At 51.1% G+C, this 23,384-nt stretch overlaps 1 protein-coding gene across 1 annotated transcript; it reads left to right on the forward strand.

Annotated features, from left to right (window-relative positions):
* The first annotated feature begins 20,165 nt into the window (after positions 1-20,165).
* FOXI3 (forkhead box I3) lies at positions 20,166-23,104 on the forward strand. Its single transcript, XM_075422138.1, has 2 exons — positions 20,166-20,871; positions 22,515-23,104. Exons 1-2 carry the CDS (start codon positions 20,166-20,168, stop codon positions 23,102-23,104), a joined length of 1,296 nt encoding a protein of 431 aa, XP_075278253.1.
* The last annotated feature ends 280 nt before the right edge of the window (positions 23,105-23,384 follow it).

The following is a 23,384-nucleotide window of genomic DNA, read 5'->3' on the forward strand; positions in this document are numbered from 1 at the left end:
TCCCACAGAAGGGATGGGGACACAAGCCAAGGGCAGTTGGGTGTGATGTGACCTGCTGGTGGGTCACAGCGGTGGGGACCGAAGCAGACCCTGCCAGTGCAGATGGCACCGACGTCTCCTGCCCCCTCGGCATCGGCCCCGTCCCCAGCTGTCACACAGCCATGAGAGGGGAACTGGCACCACGAGCTACAGAGCCAAGCAAGGAAAAGCCCGTGGAACCTGCACGTCCTCCTCGCTGGGTGGCTTGCACTCCTCACAGCACCCATAGTCTCTCTTGTGCAAACTCCTGTACATGCCTGGTGACACAGGCAGCTGAAATGAGAGGAGGCAAACACAATGAGCTGCTAGGACATGGAGGAAGCCTTCAAAAACGGTGATACAAACCCAAAATGATCCCTCATAGCTCAGGAGAGGACAAGCTGCTCTTCTGTGCACAGCCTCTGTTCCCTGGGCCATCTGGGGCCAGTCCAACAGGGGCAACCACTTGCTCAGTCGAGCCTCGAGCAGGGCGGCCAGGAAGGTCCCACACTTTTTTAGCAATGGTTTCTGGGGGTCTCCTAGTCCCGGGGTGTCCCTTGCAACAAACACCTTCCTCCCACCTTTCTCAGGCCTCCTCTGACTGCTCAGATGCACCCGGGCAGAGCAGTAACATAAAGCTGCCGAAACACTTTGATCAGCTGCCGAGGTCCAGTGTCACTCAGGTTAAATCAGCATGTGCTTCCATCTCCTATTTCAGTAATAATTCCCATGCGCTTATCACATATTTAAAGTTAAGTGCTAGCTATTGTCAGTACTCAATCCGCAATGCGACTGGAGGATGATGGAGGAAAACTCTGCCAAGGGATACTCCGACAGTGACACCTGCTCTAACACTGAAACCCATCGCAGTGCAAACTGGTGGAGATGGGGAGAGGATTTTAAGGAAGAAGGACTATGCACGTGCCTGGTTTCCTGTGCTACTATCTTGGCGTCCACCATGAGCGCTGCTGAAGGCAGGAAATGGGGTGAGATGAGCCTTCAGGCTAACCCGAGAGAGCTGGCTTTATGCTAAAACATTAAGGGTGCTAACTTGTCAACGCACGGCAGAGGGCTGGCGGAGACGAGGTCTTGTGCGGTAATTGAAGGTGTTGCTCCGCTGCTACACGAACATGTCCACCACGCAGAGGTGGCTTGGCCGGCCACGGCACAGGTCTGCACTCCCATGCCTCGTGATAAAAAGGAACCAGTAACTGTACTGGCACACAGCTCCTTAGTGAGGGCTCCTTGTGCCTTGCCAAAAATGTCTTCCATTATGGCTAAGTATATATTTTATAGTCTCATTCCTTTTTTCTAACACCTCACTCTTTTCCCCCTCTGAGATTCCCAGACCAGTGGCTGCCTTTGGCCACAATTTCTTTGTCACCAGCTCCTACTATCTTCACAGCCCAGCAGACCCTGCAAATTCAAACACTAGTGAGGACAAGAGTCCTGTGTGTACCTCACCTTCGAGTGTGCTATTTTCCTCGCTGTGTCCACCATGGTGAGCCAGGAACCTGCACCAGACAAGTCACTCAATTAACAACCAGCAAACCAGATCCTCTCCTCCGCACCGCCCCAAGGGATAAGGGATCTAGAGACCTGGGGCTGGGTACTGGCAGGAGAAAGCGGATTCAGCTGGGGCTACAGGACCCCATGTGCACTCCAGATTGGCAGACAGAGTACGATTGACTTCATCCAACTTAAGCAATGAAAAATGTCTCCGTCCTGCCCAGCAACCAGTACGTATGGAGCTGGACACCTCAGGGGATGCAGCTTGGTGGGACACACCAGTGAGGAGATGGCAGCATCCCACCACCAGCAGCCTCAGAGCCAGCCAGGAGGCGAACACGGCTGTCCCCTCATGGGACAGGGTACATGTGCAATGGGATCCACCAGCATCTGCATGGCCACAGTGTTTTCAGGGACAACGGAAACCTCTGTCCCCTTGTAAGACACACGTGCTCCAGGACCCTGGAGGCCTTGGAGGGAGGGGGGTCCCCACGAAGGTGTTGGGTGAGGGCTTCTTGGAGGAGAAGCCACCCCACAGTCATAGCTGGGGAGCTGCGACCTGCTCTTTCAGCTGCAGCCAGCCATACTGGGGACATGGGGCCAGGAGAGTGGCAAAGCCCGCCCTTTGTGAGGACTAAAAGCCTCCCCAGCTCCTGCTAATGATAAAGCTGGGAGGAAAAAATGTGGAAATGGGAGGAAAGGACCCACTTTGCGGTGCACTGTGGGGAGTGGAAGAAAACAGCATCCTCACCACACTGCATGGAGGGGTGGGAAACATTGCAGATGTAAGGCAGGCAGGGTTCTCCACTTGGCCTTGGAGGGTGGCCAAGTACACCTGAACTGTCCCATCCAGATGTTGCAGCCCCCTTCCTCTGATGACCTGCAACATAAGACAGCAAGGGGATGCTCAGATTGTCTTCTGTCCCATGAATGGACAGGAATGCCAGACCAGATCCACAAAGCAGGACTTACTCCTTTAAAAATGTCAAGCATTAACCAGGTTTGGACCCACTTCATCCAAGACTAATCTCACCTATTTTTAGATGTCTACAAAGAGGACGTTTCCCTCTGAGCTGACCCTTCCAAATGAGCTGCCTGGCTCATTTAGCCCAATTCATGTGACCAGTGTAGATATGTACTTTGGGATGAAATCAGCTGCTTTCTCAGAATGCCCGGATTTGATCAGCTGAGTCTCATCCAACAGTCCAATTTCTGTAGCTACACGTGAGCCTGGCTGTCGGATCAGAAACAAGATTCTCTGGCACTACAGTAACGCAAAGAGTAGTGAATGCCGGTGATGATGCATGAGTCAGAAAGGTCTCGGCTCCAGGATCCTCCACAGAGCAGAGCCGGTCACAGACCTGGGTTCACAAGCACCATCGGAATGAGCTGAATTTCTCAAGTTACTTCTCTTTGCACCCTGTTATGCACCAGTCTATAACTGGAGCCTGAGGATGCTAACGCTCTGGCAAGGGTCGTGTGCTGCTACCAGCTCAGCACTGAAGTCAGGCAGAAGGAGAAGCCCTTCATCCCCATGGTATTTTATGCAAATTAAGATTAGAATAAATGATGCAACAAGGAAAGAAATTATTTCCAGAAATGTGAAACTGTCGTGTTCTCCTGTGCTTATATTAAAGGGATTACACTCCATTTCCTTCTTAATACAGCTAATGCTCTATGGGAAGCCCTCAGGCCAGGGATTAAAGCACTTATTCAATTAATTAGGAACAAACTTCTGCCTTAAAGTCAAACACACAAATATCAGTAAGCCCTTAAGAGTGTCTTCCTTCCAGGGCAGGGAAAATGGATCCTATTTCTAATGTAAATGAAACCAAGTCTGCACTCTAAAATTACCAGGAATAACATAAATTAAGAAGATTGATTTTTAAAATATCGGTGTTCTGTGAAGCAGCACAGTAAAGGAGGGACAGTGCCACCACCTTGAACTCAGCATCTGAACTCCCATCAGTTGCAGGGGGAGCAGAATCAGGTTGTATAAGACTCACACAAATGAAATACAGTTTTAGGATGTAACATTGGTAACTAGCTCCAAGCTGCAGGCACAGCAGTGTTTGGATATATTTGAAGTTAGGGGTGAAACCCTGGCCCTGCTAAACTCAAAAAGCAAAATGCTTAATCAGTAGGATCCAAATTTCACCTAAGGTGTCTGATTCATTACTGAGATAGGAGACAACTTCCAAAACCTGGCTCCAAATCCTAATCTTCCTTGATGATGGCTTGATCCTTCCGTCTTCTCGCAGGCGCAACTCACATGAAATTAAAAGGCATTTTGCCAGGATAGTTCATGCAGGAGCAGCCCACTATTGCTGTTCAGCTTCCCATTTCTTCTTCCCAAATACCAAACGATGGGGCTGATAACTACCAACGTGCTTTCAATTAGAAACGGGTAGGAACCAAACTTCCAGCTCTCACCTTCCTCTGCCTCCAAGGGAGGTTATCTGCCTCCTCATTTTGAATGCAGATATGGAGAAAAAGTAAACCAGCCACATGCCTTTCTTTTCTAAGTGATTTCATACATATGGAGTTTTTTTACCTCCTTTCACAGACACCTGTGGGCTGCAGTGCCACCATCTCTCCTGCCATACCAATGGTCCCAGATTCCCACTGAGCCCCCTGATACAAGGAAACTCATCAGACAGATGCTCCTGCACGTCAGATCCCTCCCCGGCGTCCCGGCACAGAGTGCTCAGCGCGGGCTGCACATGAGGAGCACCAGGAGGGAGACATCCCACTGGAATGAATGGAAATATTGTGTTGGTCTCACACAAGCTGGGATTGCCCCTTCCCTGCAGCATTAACCTCACACAAGCTGGGATTGCCCCTTCCCTGCAGCATTAACCACTGCACGATCGTTCAGACTCTGCTGGGCTACACAAAGCAGCACCGGGCACTTCAGTGTTACCTGTGAATCTCAGCCACGGGATTGCTTTGTCAGCAGTTTTTTGAGCAGGCAGCTTATCCTGTGCCTTCTCCTACTCACCTTCCCCCAACTAAACACTTTCTATATGTTTTTCTAAAGCTTCCCTGCCCTAGGAGCAGTTCATTGAAGGGGGCTCGCAGTACCCTGCATGGCTGCCGCCCGTGCGGTGTCTGCACATCCCTAGGACAGAAGTTAATGCTGAAGACCAACACCGTGCTATAAACAACTGCAGGAGAAAATTGCTCTTTAATAAATGATTGATTTTCACAATACTCCAGGGAGGCGATGGCTGAGATTCCCAGGGTCAGGAGCCTAAACCGCGTACCTGAATGGAATCGCGCCTGTTTCTCAAGGCAATGATCACCCCAAACATCCAGAGAGGTTTTCAGAGGGTGCTGCTGCTTTGGACCTCTCCACATCATGCTGTGTGCATGGATAGAAGGAAATTACAAAAAGCCAGTCGGGAGCAGGTTGCCAAAGGCAGACAATTACATGTTTTAGTAGGGAGAATTTTCCAGTGGGCCCAAATGTGTGACAGCTGAGTTCAGGGCTTTAAAATCAGATGGGAAGAGTTCAAATTAAAGTCAAGGATCTTAATTATAATGTAAAACAATGAGATCTGTGTACCTGATCTGTGCAGCTCCTTCCCAGCATCCTGCTGGACATTTCCCTGTGCTTAGAGGTACCTATGTACCTCTGGAAAGTCGATCTCACAGCCTCAGTAAGACTGCAGTAGCATACAGCATGTGATACAGAGATGAATTTCACCTCAGTTTGGCCCTAACTTCCCATATTTGTTGTCTTTTTCCACTTGTGAAATGGCAACTGTGCAATCTAAGCCTGCATCGCTCTTGTGCAAGGTGCTGCACTGGGTACCAGCAGGGTTCAGGTCACCCAACTCAGCTATAAACAATTCAGTGCAAGAAAATACGGCCAAGGAGGACATACCTCCCTGTCAAGCCAGCTCTTGACAAGTGCTCTTTGGGCTAGGAATAAGATTCATTGCCCCCGTGAGGATGTTGAAAGAGGGAAGCGGTCAGTAAGCAGGACCCCCATCGCGGGAAAGATGCAGGGCGTAATCTGTGAATCTCTATTCAGGCTATCACCACGGGGAGACAAAGCGCAAAGGGGAGACTCTTCTTCAAGGGATGAGTGTTGACAGCCCATTCTGTCAGCATGAGGTCACTCATCCATTTGGGTCTAAAAACATGAACTTTCGTGGCAGTGCAGCAGCCCAGCATGGGAAGGCTTCCTATGGAGTTATTTATTTCACACTTATCTCTAGTTTTCTTGATAAATTAGTGGGGGCATTTATGGCACCTTGTGGGCAGAAATAAGCTGTATTCTTCAACCTAAATCTGAGGCGCCTGTAGCTCTCCTCCAGCCAGCTAAATCCCTTACAGGACTGAGCCCTCACAGTCAAACTCCTTGTTGCACAGATGCTCCTCTCCACAGAAGATAAGGGCAGCTGGTGAATTTAACAGTGGTGTCCCAGATCTTTGGGCAGCTCCTCTGTAGCCTCCCAAAACAATCAGCTGTTTGCTCATGGTTGCCCTCCCCCCCCAAAAAAAAGCATCTATCAGCAGAGGACAGCTGAAATCCCATCACTGCCTATGTGATGTGTCCTCTGATACAAATCAATGCATATTTATGCACCTGTGTCAGGCAAATACATATATGTATTGTTGGAGAACCGAAATCTGCTCACTAATGCTTCTGTTTAAATAGCCCTTTAACCACATCGCTTTTCTCCTCATTAGGTTAAGTTGCTAGAGGTGAAAAAGCCCTTCCAAAATGGTTTTCACTCACTCACTCCCTCAGTCCAAAGTAAACATGCCTCTGGGACCATTATGTGTATCAGATATCTGAGGCTTTGCTAAGAGCTTGCCTGTTAGGTAAATTCTGCTTCTCTTTCTCCTTGGAAGGAGAAGGTTAAAATTAGAGGTAGGCTCACAGGAGTACGCAGAATAGCATTGTGCGTTACAGACGTATTGGAATAACAGGTAAAATTCAGAGCAGCGCACGCAAGTGACCCAAGCTGCAGGGAGGCTCTTGGTCTAAGATAACTCTGGTTACAATATGACACTGGCTTGACTGACGCCTGTCACTTGCAGTCACACTCACCACAGATCTCATGGTGGCTGAGAGCCTGACATTTTCACCAGCAGTCAGTGGAGCCACCATACAGAGCCCAGAATAACAAGCACGAGCCCTTTCTAGCAATAAATACAGGGGGACCGTGCATTTATAGCACATCATGGAAAATCCTCAAGCCATATCCCCACACGTCTGGAGGATTTCACCTGGCTGGATTTTCCTTGAGGCTCACCTCGCAATACAGTCACATCTACTTCTTAAAGGCAAGTTTGGCAGGATAACGACCACTTCAAATCAGCTCATCTAGACCTCATCCACAACTGACTACAGTGAAGAGGAACCTTTCCATTGACTGCACCAAGGTTTGGGCTGGATCTGCAACTGGGCTATTTTCCCACTGCAGCCATTAGCTGTTCAGCTGATCTAAACTTGTCAGGGAGAATAAAGCAAACACCTGCTTCCAGTGACAGGAAAAGTAAAGGGAGATCAAACAGTAGCAGGAGGAGAGAATTTAAGCAATGCAAGAGGTGGCTGCATGTCATTTCAGAAGTCACCTTTTGTCTTTGATCTGTGCTTAGGAAGCAGGCACCTCCTGGATCAGATGGCCATTGGAGAAGTGTGCCACCAAAGTCATCCCACCTTGAAGTCTCAAGTGTTTGCTTTCCCCGGGGATCCTCCTCCTACTTCCGCCGTCGTGTAAATCATCCGCCCCGAAATTTCCTTTAGGAAAGCCAATTAATACAGGTTAGGGAGCAGAGCCCAGGACTTGTGTCCTCCTCTAACGCCAGGATCATTCACTGCGATGAAGCTGAGACTGCTGTTTTATAACTGCATTATACACACACAGGTAGGTCCTCTAGAGATCAGAGGAGAGTTACTATAAAAGCTGTTATGCCAACAAAAAAAAAAAAGCCCTGGCCCTGAAGAGCTTACAGTCTAAACACAGCAGACTAGATAAAGGACTTTGACGTCGAGGATTTTAAAGACGAAGCACTCCGAGACAAAGCAGATCACAGAGAAAATCTGTGGCAAAACTGTGGATAAATCCCACTTTGCTGAATCCTCACTTCTGCTCTTAACAGCTCCTTGGAGCGCTGCCTGGTTATTGCTAACGAAGCATTTGTTTTAGCAGCACACTTTGGGGAAATAAAACACTGTGCAGTTTTAATGTGGCAAGGGCGTGCAGCTACCCTCTAAAAGCAGAGATTTACAGCAGGTGTACAGATATTAGCAGATATATATAGCAGATATTTGCCAACCCTGGGCATGCAATAAAAGAAACCCTTTGCATTTAGGTTGTTGATACCTTTGGTGAGTGTTAACAAGAGGCAAAATCAGGGGGAAGCGAGAGCCTGGTCTCAGGTTACCCCATAAACTGGTTAAGGCTGCAGAGAGGATTACAGTCCCAGAGCCATCCTAAGTACCGAGATGTCATTACAGCAAAATCAAAGGTAACCATGGGGCTTGGCAGGTAACTGTCAACAGCTACGGGAAAGAGCCAGCCCGGGAAGGAGCTCCGCGCCAGGATGAAATTCAGCCACCTTTATTTTCATTTCAGGTGAGGGGTCAAGCAGAAAAGCTATCCCCAGCGGCCTTTATTTACAGTTTTCAAGGGAGCGGCCGATGAAGCATTTAGAGGAAGAAGGACGAACCCGCTCGTCCCTCACTCACGGAGACCAGCCCGATGACAGACGGGGGATGCTGTAATGGCACGAGAGCTGGGAAGACGCCTTTTATGAATGAAACGGCAGTGGTCCTAATGAAGTCGTTAACAAAACTCCCAGTGACTTGAACGGGGCCAGGGCTTCACCTATAATATTTGCAGGGAGACCAAGGAAAAGATCTTCCCACCCGGACACTGCTTTCTACAGCGTAGGAGCTTACTCCCAGCGGTGATCACAACAACGATGCCCCATAAGCAGATTTCAAAGCATTTCTTCAACCTGAGTTTTCTTTCACATTTCTTTTCTCCATCCTACCTAGGCAAACAACCTGAATTTCTAGAAAACCACAATCTGTTATTTTTTTTTCTCCTAGACATGCAGATAATTTGTCATAAAAACTTTGTGAGGTTTTTGTATTTCTCTGGATCTTCTGTCGATGGATGAATATGAAAGCTCTGAATGGTTTTACGCTGTCGAGTCAGAGTGAATACATCCATGCTGGAGAAAACACCAGGGACTGTTCTTTGGCCCTGAGCTCACACCCACACAGCCCAGCCAGCACTCCCCACAGCAGACCGATCCCATGGCAACTGCGCACCGAGAAGTTTATGGCCTCTGAGCCATGCCTGGGCATGGGAGAGTACTGCTCACCCCAAAATATGCCTGGCCCACGCTAATAATTTAACTTTATGGGCTACTGCAGGTCACTGGCCGGGCCCACGGTCTGGTCCTGTTTAATACAGCGGTGGAAATACAGCCAGTGTGTACGTACTGAGCATCCAGTATTTTTCTAGGTTGCTATCAAGTAAATGGTAGATGACTTGCAAAGGAGTTTTCAGACCTCGTGTCTTCAAGCACTCGGCAGCATCCCTCAAGGACACTGCAAGGCACAGCCCCGGCTCCTCCATGAACCGCAGGCTGCAGCAAGGCAAGTGCCTCCTGCCATGCCCAGAAACCCCCGCCCAGGGCAAGAAACAGAAAGCAAAAGGCAAAATTTCTCCTTTCCCACTCAGAGACGGGAAACCTCCCTTCACCCTCCCTCCTCTTTAAAGACCTAAGCCCTACCAACAGCCAGTTTTACAAGGGTTAACCAGCGTGAAATGAATGTGGAGAGACAGTCCGGGACTGTAATCACTTATTATTTTCAGGTAATATGCTTTATCTCCGACTAATCTCATCTGGAGAAACACTCACTGCAGACAAGAGTCACCGAGGTTATCTCTGATGATGAGGCTCTACGGACTACTGGCTGCAAGGGACCGAGGAGAGGCCGAGGAGAGGACTTCAATTATGGCCTGAACTATGCTCTGCTAGCCAAAAGGCCATTGTTTAATCTACTAGAAATCATCTATTTTAGCAGATGAAGGGATTACTTGGGTTTTCTTTTCCCCAAGAACAGCGTGTTATTCCAACTACTAATGGAACATTCAGTATTTAATTAAAGAAAAAGCACAGAGAGAAGCAACACAGGCATCAACATCACTTCTGGGGAAATTCAAATTGATTGTCACCCTTTGATGCTGCTCAATCACCTCTATCTCACTCATCCTTCCTACAGCCCAGATTAAATCATCTGGTTCTCTCCATCTTGTGCATTCAATTTGATTTTTTTTTTTTAGGGATCCCATCCAAAACTTTGGGACTACACAATGTGAATTCACCGCTTCGCAGAAACCTCCTGACTTGTAAAGAGCCAGACTACCCGTCAAGAGGAAAGTGTGGAAATTGGAGTTGGGTTTTGCCTCTTCTTCTGCACGCTTGGTGCTGGTTGCTGTCTGGCAGGGCTTTGTCTACCTGGACCATTAGAGTGATCTGGTGCCATAGGTCCAATGTTTGGAAACTCAAAGTGGCTTCATTGCTCAAGGATGAACTTGAAATTGCTGCATGCGTAAACCTTCCGTTTACCCCTTTTCCCTCTCAGTTCCCTTGTCTTTGCCACCTCCATTTTCAGAAAGGTTTGTCCCTTATTTTTTTTGCCTGCAGACTAATGACCACAGAGGACAGTTACAAGTCATTCCCAAGTGCTCCACTGGGTTCAGCAAATACAGACTCATTTTATGTCATCCACCTCTTCAGGTCCACAGACTGCAGACTCCAAGGGTCTATGAAGGAAGATTTGGAAGTACCAGCTTACAGAGGCAGGTGTAAATTCAGTCCGTAGGGGTGCACACCTCTGTTGAGAAAATTGTAAAGCAAAAAAAAAATCAAAATTAAAAAACCAATAATCTAGTTTCTCCTACCATTAGCATCTTAATCCTCTTCCCTTCACCAAAACAAAGAACAGGGTACCTTGAAAGTGATTATCCAGCCAGCCAGCAGCCAGAGCTCCCTCACACAGATGACTGTCCCTTTTGTAAACCCCACTGCTGACTGTCCCATTTCTGACATGGTCTCACAATCTGTAACATTTCATTGCAAATACCAGCTGTCTTTTTTTTGTTTTGCCTTCCTGACCATCCATTTCTCTGCACGTAGAGTAAGAACAGGGACCTACTGAGTAGACTAATATTTGCTTTCATGATTTGTCTGTGGCTTTTCATGACTGTGTCAGACGATCTATGCCCACATGTGCCAGCTACATCCTCCTTCAGATCTCTGTGGAGGGATCAGTTGCTGTCCTGTGTGGTGAAATCTCTCAGATAAATCGGGTGGTCCACCTTGTCCACCCTGCTGCTACCTGCCTGTGTAGTTGTCATTCTTACTCCCTTTCCTCCCGGTCTTTGGCTCACGCCAATGTTTGATCTGCACCATTCATCATCGGACACAGCAACATGACTTGGCACATCTGATGAACTGGCACCACCACTGAAGATGTGATCATCCTCAGGCTTTTGATCTCCTTGCCTGACTTTGCCCAAAGTCTTTGGTGACTGTAACTCCATCCTTTACTTTCTACAGGCAGCTCCAGAAGTTACTACGAATTATCAAGTCATCCTGTCTGCTACCAGTCATTGAGTTGAACCAGTTGTTCAGCTTGCTCTTGACCAGGACTGCTGACCTCACCTCTTCATAATGTTTTTCAGCAGCTTCTTACACATATCATATAGCCCTAGGACACTCCACACACCTATTGCAACATACCGGGCCAAATGACTTTTTGAAATTGTGCAACAGAAGTTCTTCTGGGTATCTCTGAACTTGCCAGTGACCAGCCTCTTGCGCTGGTATTGCTATACTGTCCCTCCTGCTTTGTGGAAACTGAATCTACCTTCTGAATCCTCCAGCAAGGAACACAGTGAGGAATTTGCTTAGGTATCAGGAAACGCACAGATATTGGAAGGTCATCATTGTGGGAATTCACTTACTAGGATCCACTTTTCCTTGTTTAGGGGATCTTTTCTTTCCTGGTAACATCCTGACTGGGTTAATCACCCTAGCGATCCATTCTCAGCCCCTCAGATTTCTTCAGTCTCCTGACCCTTCTTTGCAGCCTCTGCCAGCAAGATTCTTCTTGCCATTCTGCTCCTGAAGTGTTATAATCTCCCAAACGCTGAGAATCTCTTTATCTCTTGATCGGTTGACTGCAAAGACTGGCAGTATTTCACCCATCTCTTCAGCCTGTCCTTTCCTGAAAGCAAGGGGCTCTCCTCAAACTGAGTGTTGTGGAGAGTACACTTGTTCTTCTTTAGCATCTATTATAAAAGGCCATCTTGATTTGGACTTTCCCAAGAACGTCTGAATGCTGCCTTGCTTTTTAAACCAATTCTCCTTGACTGCCCTTGCTATTTGACTTTTGCCCAGCTCTGGGTATGCCTGCTCAGGGCTTGTCTTCTCACCTATGCATTCTGCTTATCACTGGCCAGGCAGAGAATGTCTTCCAACACCCAGGATCAGTGGCTGCCTTCTTTCTTTCTCACCAAGCCATGTTAAATAAATGTTATTGATACAGATGATGAGGTTATGACCGCAGAAGACCACTGCTCCTGGGGATACCCAGTGCTTGCCTTTCCTCTAATCGCTAATTTTTGTCTTCCGAAGTGCCAGTCAGAGCTTTTCAGCTCTGCTGCCTGTGTAGTTTGCACTTGCACCTCTTTTTGCATTTGTAGAGCCTCATGAAAGCCTGCAGGCACTTGCCGTATTTGCTCCTTGTTAGTATTGTCTTTGCCAATCTTTGCCATGTGCCAATCAGTCACGAACATCACCCACTGGGTACATGAATGGTTCACTCCCAAGGTATGGCTTAGGCATGCCTTGACTTGTCACAAAATCGCCTAAAATTCTGCAAAGAAATTAAGGAAATTCTTCCTCGGTATCTGTCATAGAAGCCCATATGTCTATAAGCGCTACAGAACCTGTTTCACAGCCCTAAACGGAAGGGCTAATTTCTGAAAGATGACAAACGGTGAGCTGACCAGGGTTTTCTTTTTACTGCTGTGATTCCTGCTGATGCCTCTCTTGTGTTTTGCATCACTGCCTTAAAACAAGGTTTTCCCATACAGCATCGCTACCTTGTCTGTCCACCTCATTTTCAAAAGGCGTACAGTATTATGCTGGTACATCTCTAACTTGCTCATTAGCAGTGAGATTTTACCCAAAGAGATCTCAGATTCCTGTTTGTGCTGGCCAAAGCTTCCATTAGCAGCAGTCCTTTCACTGGACCACTTCCCCTCATCAGATGCTGACCTAGTTATAGATATCAGATAGCATCTACACGGCCAAGACGACCGAACAGAGCTCAAAACGTTTCTTGCCAGTAGCCTTCCTGGCAGACACAGCCCTGTGGGTCTCAGCACATGTTGCTTTGCATCTTTTGAGCACTTCTGGTGAGTGGGATTTTAGCTTAGGTGATAACAGGGTGCTCAGCCCTTCTCATAAGAGCCACTCTTCCAAGAGAGAGCAGTTCTTATTTAGGCATCACAGCAGCACTTAGATTACCAAAATCACCTGCCTGGCTGGCCAATAAAACCTGGGCAGAAATACCACGGACCTAGTCTGTACTGGGCAGAATTAAGCACAGCGCAAAGGCAGCAAACCAGCCGAGGAAAGCTCTGAGTCCGGAGCTGGAGTGCAGCGCAATGTTCAAGGTAGGACTGCAGGTGGGAAAACAGGAACACGAGAGATCACTGTGGACAGCCCACACACGTGCCGAAGGATACAGGCCAAGGTTTCTCTTAGTAGCTGTCTTCTTTTAAGCATGTATTAGAAAAAAAAGTCCCGTATTGATTTTCAAATTGGTGGAGAATCCACAATAAACCCTGGTAAATTGTTCTGATAATTTGCACGACAGTAAAAATTGATACTTTGTACTTTATTCAGCTGCACACAAGGGTGTTTAGAGCTGACTGCGGTTCCCGAGGATATCTGAGATGCCTGCAGTGCCTGACATATTTGAAACAGTAGCAGTGGGAGACCACTGGAGACTGCAAAGCACCTCCAATAGCCCCGGCAATCCCTGTGTGAGAAGCTGAATGGAGCCCCTTCTATCTGTCTTGCTTCAGTTCTGGTCACTGATTCCTGTTCTGACTTTGTCCTTCATCCTCATGCTTCTGCTCCTGCACAGATATTTACAGATTGTAAACAAGTCAATCATAATATTCCTTTCCTGTAAGTAATTAGAGTTCCTTGAGAAGCCTCAAGGCTTAGCTGTACATTGTGTGCGGCAGTATCTTCTCAGCAACATGGTTCCTACCGGTTTTATTTGATGTCCCGTAGCTCTTGTATTTGACTGGATAACAAACAACTTCATTCCTGTCACTTCACCCTACTACCCACAATTTATAGGTGCTATCACAATTTGACACAGTACCAATACGAAATTATTGTAATTGCTTATTCCTCTGCCTCATTTAACCCAAGATCACAGGAACACTGACTATTCACAAGGACCACAACAACTTTTTAAACAATTATTAATTTCCGAGACAGACTCCATCGCTTCATCAATCAGATTTTTTTCCTAAATGTGTCCTTTTGCCTCTCCATATCAAAATACACCCTGCCCATTTGCTCCCAGTGGCCATGCAGAGATCGAGGTAGCTCTGTGTCAGTGAACTGTCCTCTGCATTATTTAACACTCCATAGACCCAGTTTTTGACTCCTACACATTTGGTCTACAACGATTCTTTATTTTCCCCCCAGATCAATGACAGAAACAGAATAACGAGCCAGTTTCCACAGGATTTCCCTGCAAGGAGACTCAAGGATTCATTTTTCACAGTGCCATTTGGAGATCTCTGTTTAACCGTTTAGATCCACTTAATTTGCACTGAGTGGATTTTATACTCTTTTTTAAAAATCCACCTCCAACAGGGTATTAACCAAACACTTTCAGAAATCAGTTACGTCAGGAGTTGCTCACTCTTACTGGAGAACAACAGCAAATTGATTTGACAAGGCCTATTTTCTATATACGCACACTCATTTGCATTAATTTCATTGCCTTCCTTTAAGAATTCATTAATCAAGTGATGCGCCTGCTATTTCTTGCCTTTAAACAGTGATGGGCTGACAGTCTTAGCATTACCCAAATAATTTGCCCAAACCTTTTAAATAATGAGCCAATATCAGCAGTCCTCTAAAACCTTTCCAGTGCCCCAAAATGAAAAGTCATCATTAATGTCCCATTCGCTGTGTTCTTGTTTCCAAAAGTTCTGAAACTCTTGGCTGTGAATTACCAGGACTGGCTGATCTTAAAATATTTAATTTATGTGGATGCTATTTAACATAATCCCTAGTTATTAATGGAGCCCAAAACACTCGTTCACCAGTGCCTGATAGTAATACACTATTCGATTTTCTCCGTCAGAAAAACACGGAAAAGAAATATTAATCTGATACTCCTCCGTTTCGTCGTGGTGGCAGTGGTGAAGGTAGGTACCGTATTTATCTACTAAAAGTTTTGATTATTTTTACCTTAGCTGACCATAAATTTATCTTTTTGTTCTTTTACTCCCATGAATCATTCCAGGGCAGAGGTGGCCTATCCAGATGAATGAAGACCAGAAGATATTGGCTTTTACCTTACTCTATAGGAGTGATCACTATAGGGCAACCAGCCCAGAGCACCAAGCTCCACTTCAAATACCCCATGACACATCAGAAACATGTAAAAAGCACAAAGATGTTGCTTTAGTACAGCCCAGGTCAGCTTCTAGCTTTAAGCAGGAGGGATGAAGGCCCCTGCGTAACACTGCTCCCAGAAAAGACACTATCCGATGGCACCAAGTTAGTCACATCTTGTCGTCAGGTGGATTTTTTTATTGTCACAAAAAGAAACTGAAGAAGGATTAAATTCATGAGATCAGAGTGGGGATTTTTAAATGCTTTTTATGACTCTTAAACCTGAGGAGAGGCAGGAGGAATGCAGGGCGCCAAGAGCGTCTGCAAACTTGCTTCCAATCACCTGGAGCGTGTGCTTAATCCACCCTCAAACAGCTGACTTCCTTCTGTCTCCCACCAGGCTCCTCTTCCCCCAAAATCCCAAAAGTCAGGCTTCTTTCCCAGTTTTGGTAAAATCACGTCCGGCACACAGAGCTATCGAAGCCTGGCCACATCCCCTTGTCCCCAAAAACCCTGAGATTCCCACTTGCAACTGTCTCACTCCCAAGGTGCCTATTTAACCCCACTTTTATTAGGAGCACAGCTCCGGGTAGGTTACAGAGGCTACAGACAGTGAAGCTTTTATCAAAACTCTGGCTAATCTGTCGCTAACAAGCTCTCATTCGGGAAGGGGCTAGGCTGGCCCAGGCTGAAACTAACCTGAGGGGGTAAAAAAAGGAAAAAAAGAAATAAAACCACAACTGGGGAGAGGCTGTTCCTTTAGAGCTGGACCAGTGCCTCACTCCACAGCCACAGAAACACTTGTGTGAGCACAGCAGACAGAAAAAGCAGCCAGGAGCGGACACAGAGCAGAACTGCTGCTTTCAGCGATGGTGCTCACTCGCAACAGCCTGAAGTGCTGGAAGTAACCACGGCTTGGGATAAACCTCGATTTATTCCTTGCTTTGTGGCAGAGTCCAGGGGCTCCACCATGCTCAGCACCGTATAAACGCACCAGTAAAACATTTGCTGTTCCAAAGTGCTAACCCTCAGTCTGCAGCCTCCAGTGCTTTTACCAAGACCATGAACTAGAAACAAAACCAAACCAAGCCTTTGTCGGTAGCCTGAAAAATCATGGAACGAGGACACCTCCCCAGGAAACGTTGTAGGGTCTGAAAAATCAAGAAAGACTTGAAAACCTCTGATCTTATCACAAGTTGGCAAAATTTGATCGCCAGAACTTCAGTCCAACAGATGACTAGATACAGGCAGGCAGGAATATACATTATTCTCCTAAGGTAAGGGATAGAAATTTCTTCAGCCTGTATCCACACACACGGAACACTCTTCCCAAATTCATGGCAGTGACACATCTATTGCACACCATCAGACACTCTCTGTTACCCACTTGCTGGACAAATCAGAGGGTGAGTGAAAAAAGAGACTTTCTTAGAGCATATTAATAGGTGTAAAGTACCCAGCCTAGGAAGGAACACTACTACTACTACAGCTTAAGTTTGATTTGAGCTGTTCCTAGTCAATTCCTTTATATTCTTGAGAGTGGAGCCAGGGTCCTGGGCCACTGCAAGAAAAAAAGATAATTCTCCTGTCGTGTCCCAAAGGATGAAGAACTCATTCCCAATTTCATTGATGACTCTGGAGAAAGATAGAATCTGCACATGAAGAATTCTTTCATACATGGGCCATCGAGTTACAGCTTCGCCTCCTGCCAGCCCTAAGGAGAAAGTGAGACTTCTATTGCAAACGCAGCCAAAACAAACCAGACCTGTGGTTCCTGCTCCACTGCAGCAATTCAGAGCCATCGAAGGGATCCTAGTCTCTCTCCTATTGGTAAAGCCAATAGCGGCCAATACGGGTTATTATGTCCCGATCCTCCAACACGTTCCCTGTGCCTAGAACTCAGCATCCTTGGCAAAGGGAGAGAGACCCAGGTGGGTGCAGGTATCGGTTCCCGCTGCGAGGCTGGGCGCTCGGGTCTGAAGCGTTTTCAGGTTTCCGCGTTCAGCTGTATGCACCTGAGATTCACAGCAGGGAAGTTCAGCCTGTACCTACATGTTCAGAGCAGCAGGGCCTTAGAGGCAAAGACAGCGTCTTCCTAGCAGGGGGAGAAGCGGTCGCCACGTGCACGACAAGGACAAGCACAACACCCAAGCGAACGGCGCGGCTAGCACAAGGCAAGGACATGGAGGACCTCGCTCTCCCACGGCACTTTTCCTTGGGAAGTCTCAGAGGCTTTCCGAGGCAGCTGGCTGGAGAGGTTCGCAGGGAATCGCAGCTGGCTGGGGACGCGGCTCAGCCCCGACTCCCAGGTGCCATGGGCTCCCCCACCCAGCAGACCTCACTGCCACGCTCGTAACGCCAGTGCTAACGAATATCCCAGCAGATTGACAATAACCGAGTAATTCCACGGCGTTGCTCAAGCCCGACCCTAAACCTGCTCACGGTGATGGGCAGCAGCCTCAGACTCTTACCTTGAAACTGATTTCAGTTTCGCGTTTCGACACCTCGCTTGCCAGCTTCTCGGTGCGTTTCTGAAAAGAGACGGCTCCAGGACCTGTCTGGAAAAAAGCAGGGTTTAGACAGCAGAGAGGCAGAGTGCTGGATCTCTTCACACCACTCTCCTCGTGCCTTGGCAGAAGGGAACGGCAACAGGCTTGCACTGAGAGCTGACGACGTTTCGAGGCAACACTGCACGCTACTTGTAGCATAAACGCATTAAGAAAATTAAACATTTTTACAGCCGTCACACCATCAAAGCTTTACTCTCTCCACTCTTTAAATTAAGTGTTGGTTTGCATATCCGTGCCATCCCAGCTATGTAATAACCTCTCTAAAGCTATTTTTGTTTCCCATTCCCTGCCGTTTGGTAAAGTGAGCTGGAGTTTTCTGAGGACAGTCATTTTTATTAGAGCTAATTCAGCATTATTTTCTCACCCGTTGCCTTTGTTGGAAGCAAGTAAAGAAAACTCGAAGGCAGCATACAGTGCCTGTGAGGGAAACTGCCTTCCCCGCCTCGCCCTGGCCGGGCTGTTCCTCTAGATGGCTCTGCCTTTGCCCAAATACATCAAATCCCTGAAGCAAAAATCGCAATTTCGAGCGATACAGCGATGCCACTGAGCGCTCTGCTCCCTCCCGCGACAATCGTGAGGGTTTTGAGCAAACGGATAAACACAGATGTGTTCTGATTTTGGAGAATAATGTTTTCGGCTGAGCTCTTCAAACACAGAGGAAAGTTGCTTTTTAAAAATCTTTAAAAATCTACCTGCTTCTTGTCCTTCAGATGCCCTTTCTAGCTGTGATTTCCCCACAAACTGCTTGTCTTAGATGCCCGTTGCATGGGCAGCCTTCACATCAGCATTTTCCAGTGCGACCCTTTCCCCAAAGAGACGCGGAGCTGTTATAAATAACAAAGGGAAGAAAGCTGAGAAGGGAAAAGGCACCTTGTGAAACGTAATGTAAAATCTTCTGCTGCTGTTCCGGCTATCCAAACACACACGGCGAGCTCTTTCCCCAAAAGATGCAATATAAAATCAGCAGCAGCAACAGTGACAGGAACAAAATAACAACAGAAAAAAAAAACAAAAACAAAACGCCTAAAACGACCCAAAACACCAAAAAACCAAAAAACCCCCAAACACCTCCCCATACGATTAAGGGAGGAAACACAAAATTGTAGTTCTTTATCGTACTCGCTTTTAAGCTATTCTCTGCCTCCAAACTGTCTGTCCGCTTGTTTTAAAACGAAATATAATGGTGCAAATCCTCCAGTTACAGCATCTCTGCTTAGATCGCACGAGGGATGAAAATCTGGGACCGGAGCTAGCGCGGGAGAGCTGCCCCGCTCCGGCTCCACTGACTCACGCGTCCGCTTAGGACTCCTTTATCGCAGGCACCAAACGTAAAGGCTTTCCCCTAACGCTCCCCTCTCCCCCCAAAACCCCGACGGCAAACCGAGAAACCTTGCGACCCCGCGGAGAGCGCTTCGCACCCCGCACCCCGAAAGGGCTTTTTTTCACCCGTTTTCACCAGCAGGAACCAGGGCACCGATCTCGTTTAAGACCCGGGGGGTTTCACACCTCGCAAGCCGACGCGGACCCGCAGCTCCCCCGCACCACCGAGGGTTTCTATCTCGGCAGCCGTGCGCTTGCCCCGGACGAGCGGGGTTTGCGGGAGCCGGTCCCCGTGGCGGACCCGCAGCGCCGACAGCTTTTTCTCCGCAGAAAGGACGCGCTTTCTCGAAGCACGGAGGCGAAAAATCAACTTTTATTCGTTAAATCGCGCCCGGCCCCCGCCAGCCCGTCCCTCTCGCAGGACGAGGGATGCCGGTTGTTTGCTTAATTTCGGGCAATTCCCTTCTCCAAAGCTAATTAACCGCGAGCTCGGGCCCGGCTGCTGGGAGCCGCGCGGCAAACTCCGCGTCAAGAACGGGAGTTTCAGCGAATTTCCCCCCACTCCCCCGTCGGGGAGACCGCAGCGGGGCCGATCTCCCCGGAGCCGGTTTTTGGGGACGGAAGGATCAGGGACGGCGGCACCCGTGGGAACGGGGGTTTAGGGGGGGGGATCGGATCCCTGAGCAGCAGCGCGGAGACCCCCGGTGTGTGTCGGGGGGGAGGCTGGGGGGTGCTGCCCCCCGCCCCGCCGTGAGCCAAACCGCGGGCTCCTCCCGCCGGTCCCTCCCTCCTCGCCGCTTTCGGGGCCTGGCCTTGCCCCCCCCCCCCGGCGCGGAGCCGCGCTACTGGCTGCTCCCGCCGCCCCGCCGCCGCCCGGCAGCGCCTATAAGGGCACCGCGCCGCAGCCCCCCGCGAGTTTTTCTGGTCCGGGGCCATCGGGGCCGTGGGGGGGGCGGCGGCGGGGGGCCGGGGGGGGGGGCCTGGCTGGCTGGCTGTCCCCGGGAGAGGACGGGAGCGCCGGCCGCCCGCCCTGCATGGCCAGGGATTATGAGCGCCGGTGAGCTGCAGCAGGCTCAGCCCAGAGCTTCGGCGCCGGCGGCCGCCCCAGCTCCCCCGCAGCCCCGCAGCGCCCAGGAAGCCCCCGACATGGCGGTGTACTGCAGCGAGAACTTCAGCGTCTACCCCCAACCCGGCCTTCACCCTCCCGGCCCCGCCGCCGCCGCCGCCGCCGCAGCCGCCGCCGCCGCCGCGGCCGCCGCCGCCTCCTCGGGGCAGCGGGCGGGCGGGTACGCGCTGGGGGACTACGGGGCGCCCGCCAACGCCGGCTACCTGTGGGGCATGAACAGCCCCGCGCCCTACCTGCAGGGCCCGCCCGGCCCCGCCGCCGCCGCCGCCGCCGCTCCCTTCCTGCCGCCGGGCTCGTACGGCTGCTCCCGGGGCGGGCAGCTGGTGGGCTCCCCGCCGGCTCCCGGCTCGCCGTCGGCGGGCGGCGCGGAGCTGAGCTGGCTGAGCCTGGCCAGCCAGGAGGAGCTGCTGAAGCTGGTGCGGCCGCCGTACTCGTACTCGGCGCTGATCGCCATGGCCATCCAGAGCGCCCCGGAGAGGAAGCTGACCCTCAGCCACATCTACCAGTACGTGGCCGAGAACTTCCCCTTCTACAAGCGCAGCAAGGCGGGCTGGCAGAACAGCATCCGCCACAACCTCAGCCTCAACGACTGCTTCCGCAAGGTGCCCCGCGACGAGGACGACCCCGGTGAGGAGGCTGGGCCGGGCCGGGCCGGGGGAGCGGCGGGCGCGGGCCCCGCGGGGCGGCCGGGGCCCCCGGGAGGAGAGCGGGCGGCGGCGGTCCGCTTGCCCGGCCGGTCCCTCGTCCCCTCGGGCCGGGCGCTGCGGGGGGAGCGGGCTCCCTTGTGCCCTAGGGGTGGGTGGCATGAGGGGACCGGGCTCCCTTGTCCCTTCAGGGTGGGTGGCATGACAGGACCAGACTCCCTTATCTCCTCAGGGCCAGTGGCATGACGGGGCCGGGCTCCCTGGTCCCCTCCGGGCGGGTGGCGTGAGGGAAGTGGGCTCCCTTGTCCACTCGGGGCCAGTGGCATGAGGGGACAGGGCTCCCTGGTCCCCTCAGGGCCAGTAGCATGAAGAGCCCAGACTCCCTTGTGCCCTCAGGATGGGTGACATGAGGCGACCAGACTCCCTGGTCCCCTCAGGACAGCTGGCATGACAGGACCAGGCTCCCTTATCTCCTCAGGGCCAGTGACATGAGGGGACAGGGCTCCCGTGTCCCCTCAGGGTAGGTGGCATGAAGAGACCAGACTCCCTTGTGCCCTCAGGATGGGTGACATGAGGAGACCAGACTTCCTTGTCCCCTCAGGACAGCTGGCATGAGAGGACCGGGCTCCCTGGTCCCCTCGGGGTGGGTGGCATGAGGGGAGCGGGCTCCCTTATCTCCTCAGGGCCGGTGAACATGAGGAGACCGGGCTCCCTGGTCCCCTTGGGGCGGGTGGCGTGACAGGACCAGGCTTTCTGGTCCCCTCGGGGTGGGTGACATGATGAGACCGGGCTCCCTGGTCCCCTCAGGACAGGTGACATGAGGAGACCGGGCTCCCTGGTACCCTCGGTGTGGGTGACATGAGGAGACCAGGTTCCCTGGTCCCCTCGGGCCGGGCGCTGTGCGGGCAGCGGCCCCCTTCGCCCCGTCGGGCGGCCGGCCCCAGCCCTACCCCCCTCCCCGGGCTGCCCGGGCGGGCCGAGGCCGGGAGCTGCGGTTGTGCAAGGCCCCGCTCCTTCAGCCATGATTCACGGCTCCCCTCCCTGCCCACCGCTCGCCGGCCCCGGGGCACAGCTGGTGCCCGGGAGTGGGCGAAGGCGCACCGGGACGGTGCGGGTCCAGCCCGGCAAGGAGGGGACGAGCCGGTCTGGGGCCTTCGGGGGGACATCAGGGACAGCCACAGCCTCCTTGCACCGAGTCATGGGCTGTGTCCGCGCTGCGGGGCTGCTCTCTGTCTGGCCGGCGTGGGAGCCGCCTTGTCACCCTCTGCTGAGATGGCCGCAGGTGGCCCTGCTTGCTGCGAGGCAGCCAGGGCGAGGGCTTCGCCTGCCCGTTGTCTGGGGCTGAGGCAGAGGCATGGATCCTCCAGGGAGGTTTTCGCTCTGTGACGGGGAGTTTCTCCTCCTCCGCGTTGGCCTTAGAGTTCGCTGGGGAGGGGTGGGGGTGGTGATGTCCTGGAGCCGGGTTTTGGGTCCTTGCACTGGACAATTGGCAGAGGAGGAACAGGGGGAGAGAGACGGGTTTCGTGCCGATGGGGCAAGATGTGGGTATTGCTTAGCTGTCTGCGGTGGGGCTCGCTGTCACAGAGTTTCTGACTTCCTCTCTTTGTTTCTCCTGTTTCCCACCAGGGAAGGGAAACTACTGGACCTTAGACCCCAACTGCGAGAAGATGTTTGACAATGGGAACTTCCGTCGCAAACGCAAGCGGCGCTCCGAGCCCAACGCCCCCGCGACCGCGTCTGCGGCCTCCTCTCTGGGGGGCCTGAAGGCCGAGGAAGAGCGACCCATCCCAGCCGCAGGCAAACCGTGTGGAAACAGCCCACCCCCGGAGCTGGACCCCTCGCCTTCTGCCAGGGACCATCCGAAAAGCTCCTCTCCCTCCGGTATCATTTCATCCACCCCCAGCTGCCTCAGCACCTTCTTCAGCGGCATGAGCTCCCTGAGCAGCGGAGGCGGCCGGCTGACAGGGGGTCTCGGCGGTGACCTGCATCACAGGAACTTCTCCGCTGGGCAGCTGAGCAGCGGCACTTTCACCCCTTCCAGCAGCTCTTCTCAGGAGGTGCCTTCGCCAGACCAGCTGCAGCGGGTTGCGGGACCTTCCCCTGCCTACTACAGCTCCTTCCATCCCAGCAGCGGCAGCCAGGGAGCCCAGTACAACCACTACTACAACTTCACGGTGAACAGCCTCATCTACACCCGGGACGGAACGGAGGTGTAGGGTGCTGGGGCAGTCAGCCGCCGGGTGCTGCAAAGGGAGCGGCGGGAGCTGCAGCTGCGTTTGGCAGCACGGAGGGACCATATGCTTTCGCAAACAGCATTTCAACGCAGAAGCTTCCCTGGAGTTCTTCCAGGAAGACAGTTCTTCTCACCTTTCAAAATGAGAACACCCACTGAACACCAGCAGAAGGCAGATGCAAAGTCTTTTCCCCATCCTGGAAAATGTTAGGTGGCTTAGATGGCTTGCCGTCTAAATTCTGCAGGCAAAAGCGAACTGAGTT

The sequence above is a fragment of the Opisthocomus hoazin genome, chromosome 5 (assembly GCF_030867145.1).
Source record: "Opisthocomus hoazin isolate bOpiHoa1 chromosome 5, bOpiHoa1.hap1, whole genome shotgun sequence".
In the NCBI taxonomy this organism is placed as follows: Eukaryota; Metazoa; Chordata; class Aves; order Opisthocomiformes; family Opisthocomidae; genus Opisthocomus; species Opisthocomus hoazin.

Excerpts from the sequence above, each read along its gene's own strand:
- FOXI3 (XM_075422138.1), top strand. The coding sequence starts at position 20,166 with ATGAGCGCCGGTGAGCTGCAGCAGGCTCAGCCCAGAGCTTCGGCGCCG. Across the intron at positions 20,872-22,514 it reads CCGCGACGAGGACGACCCCG|GGAAGGGAAACTACTGGACC; the intron begins GTGAGGAGGCTG and ends GTTTCCCACCAG.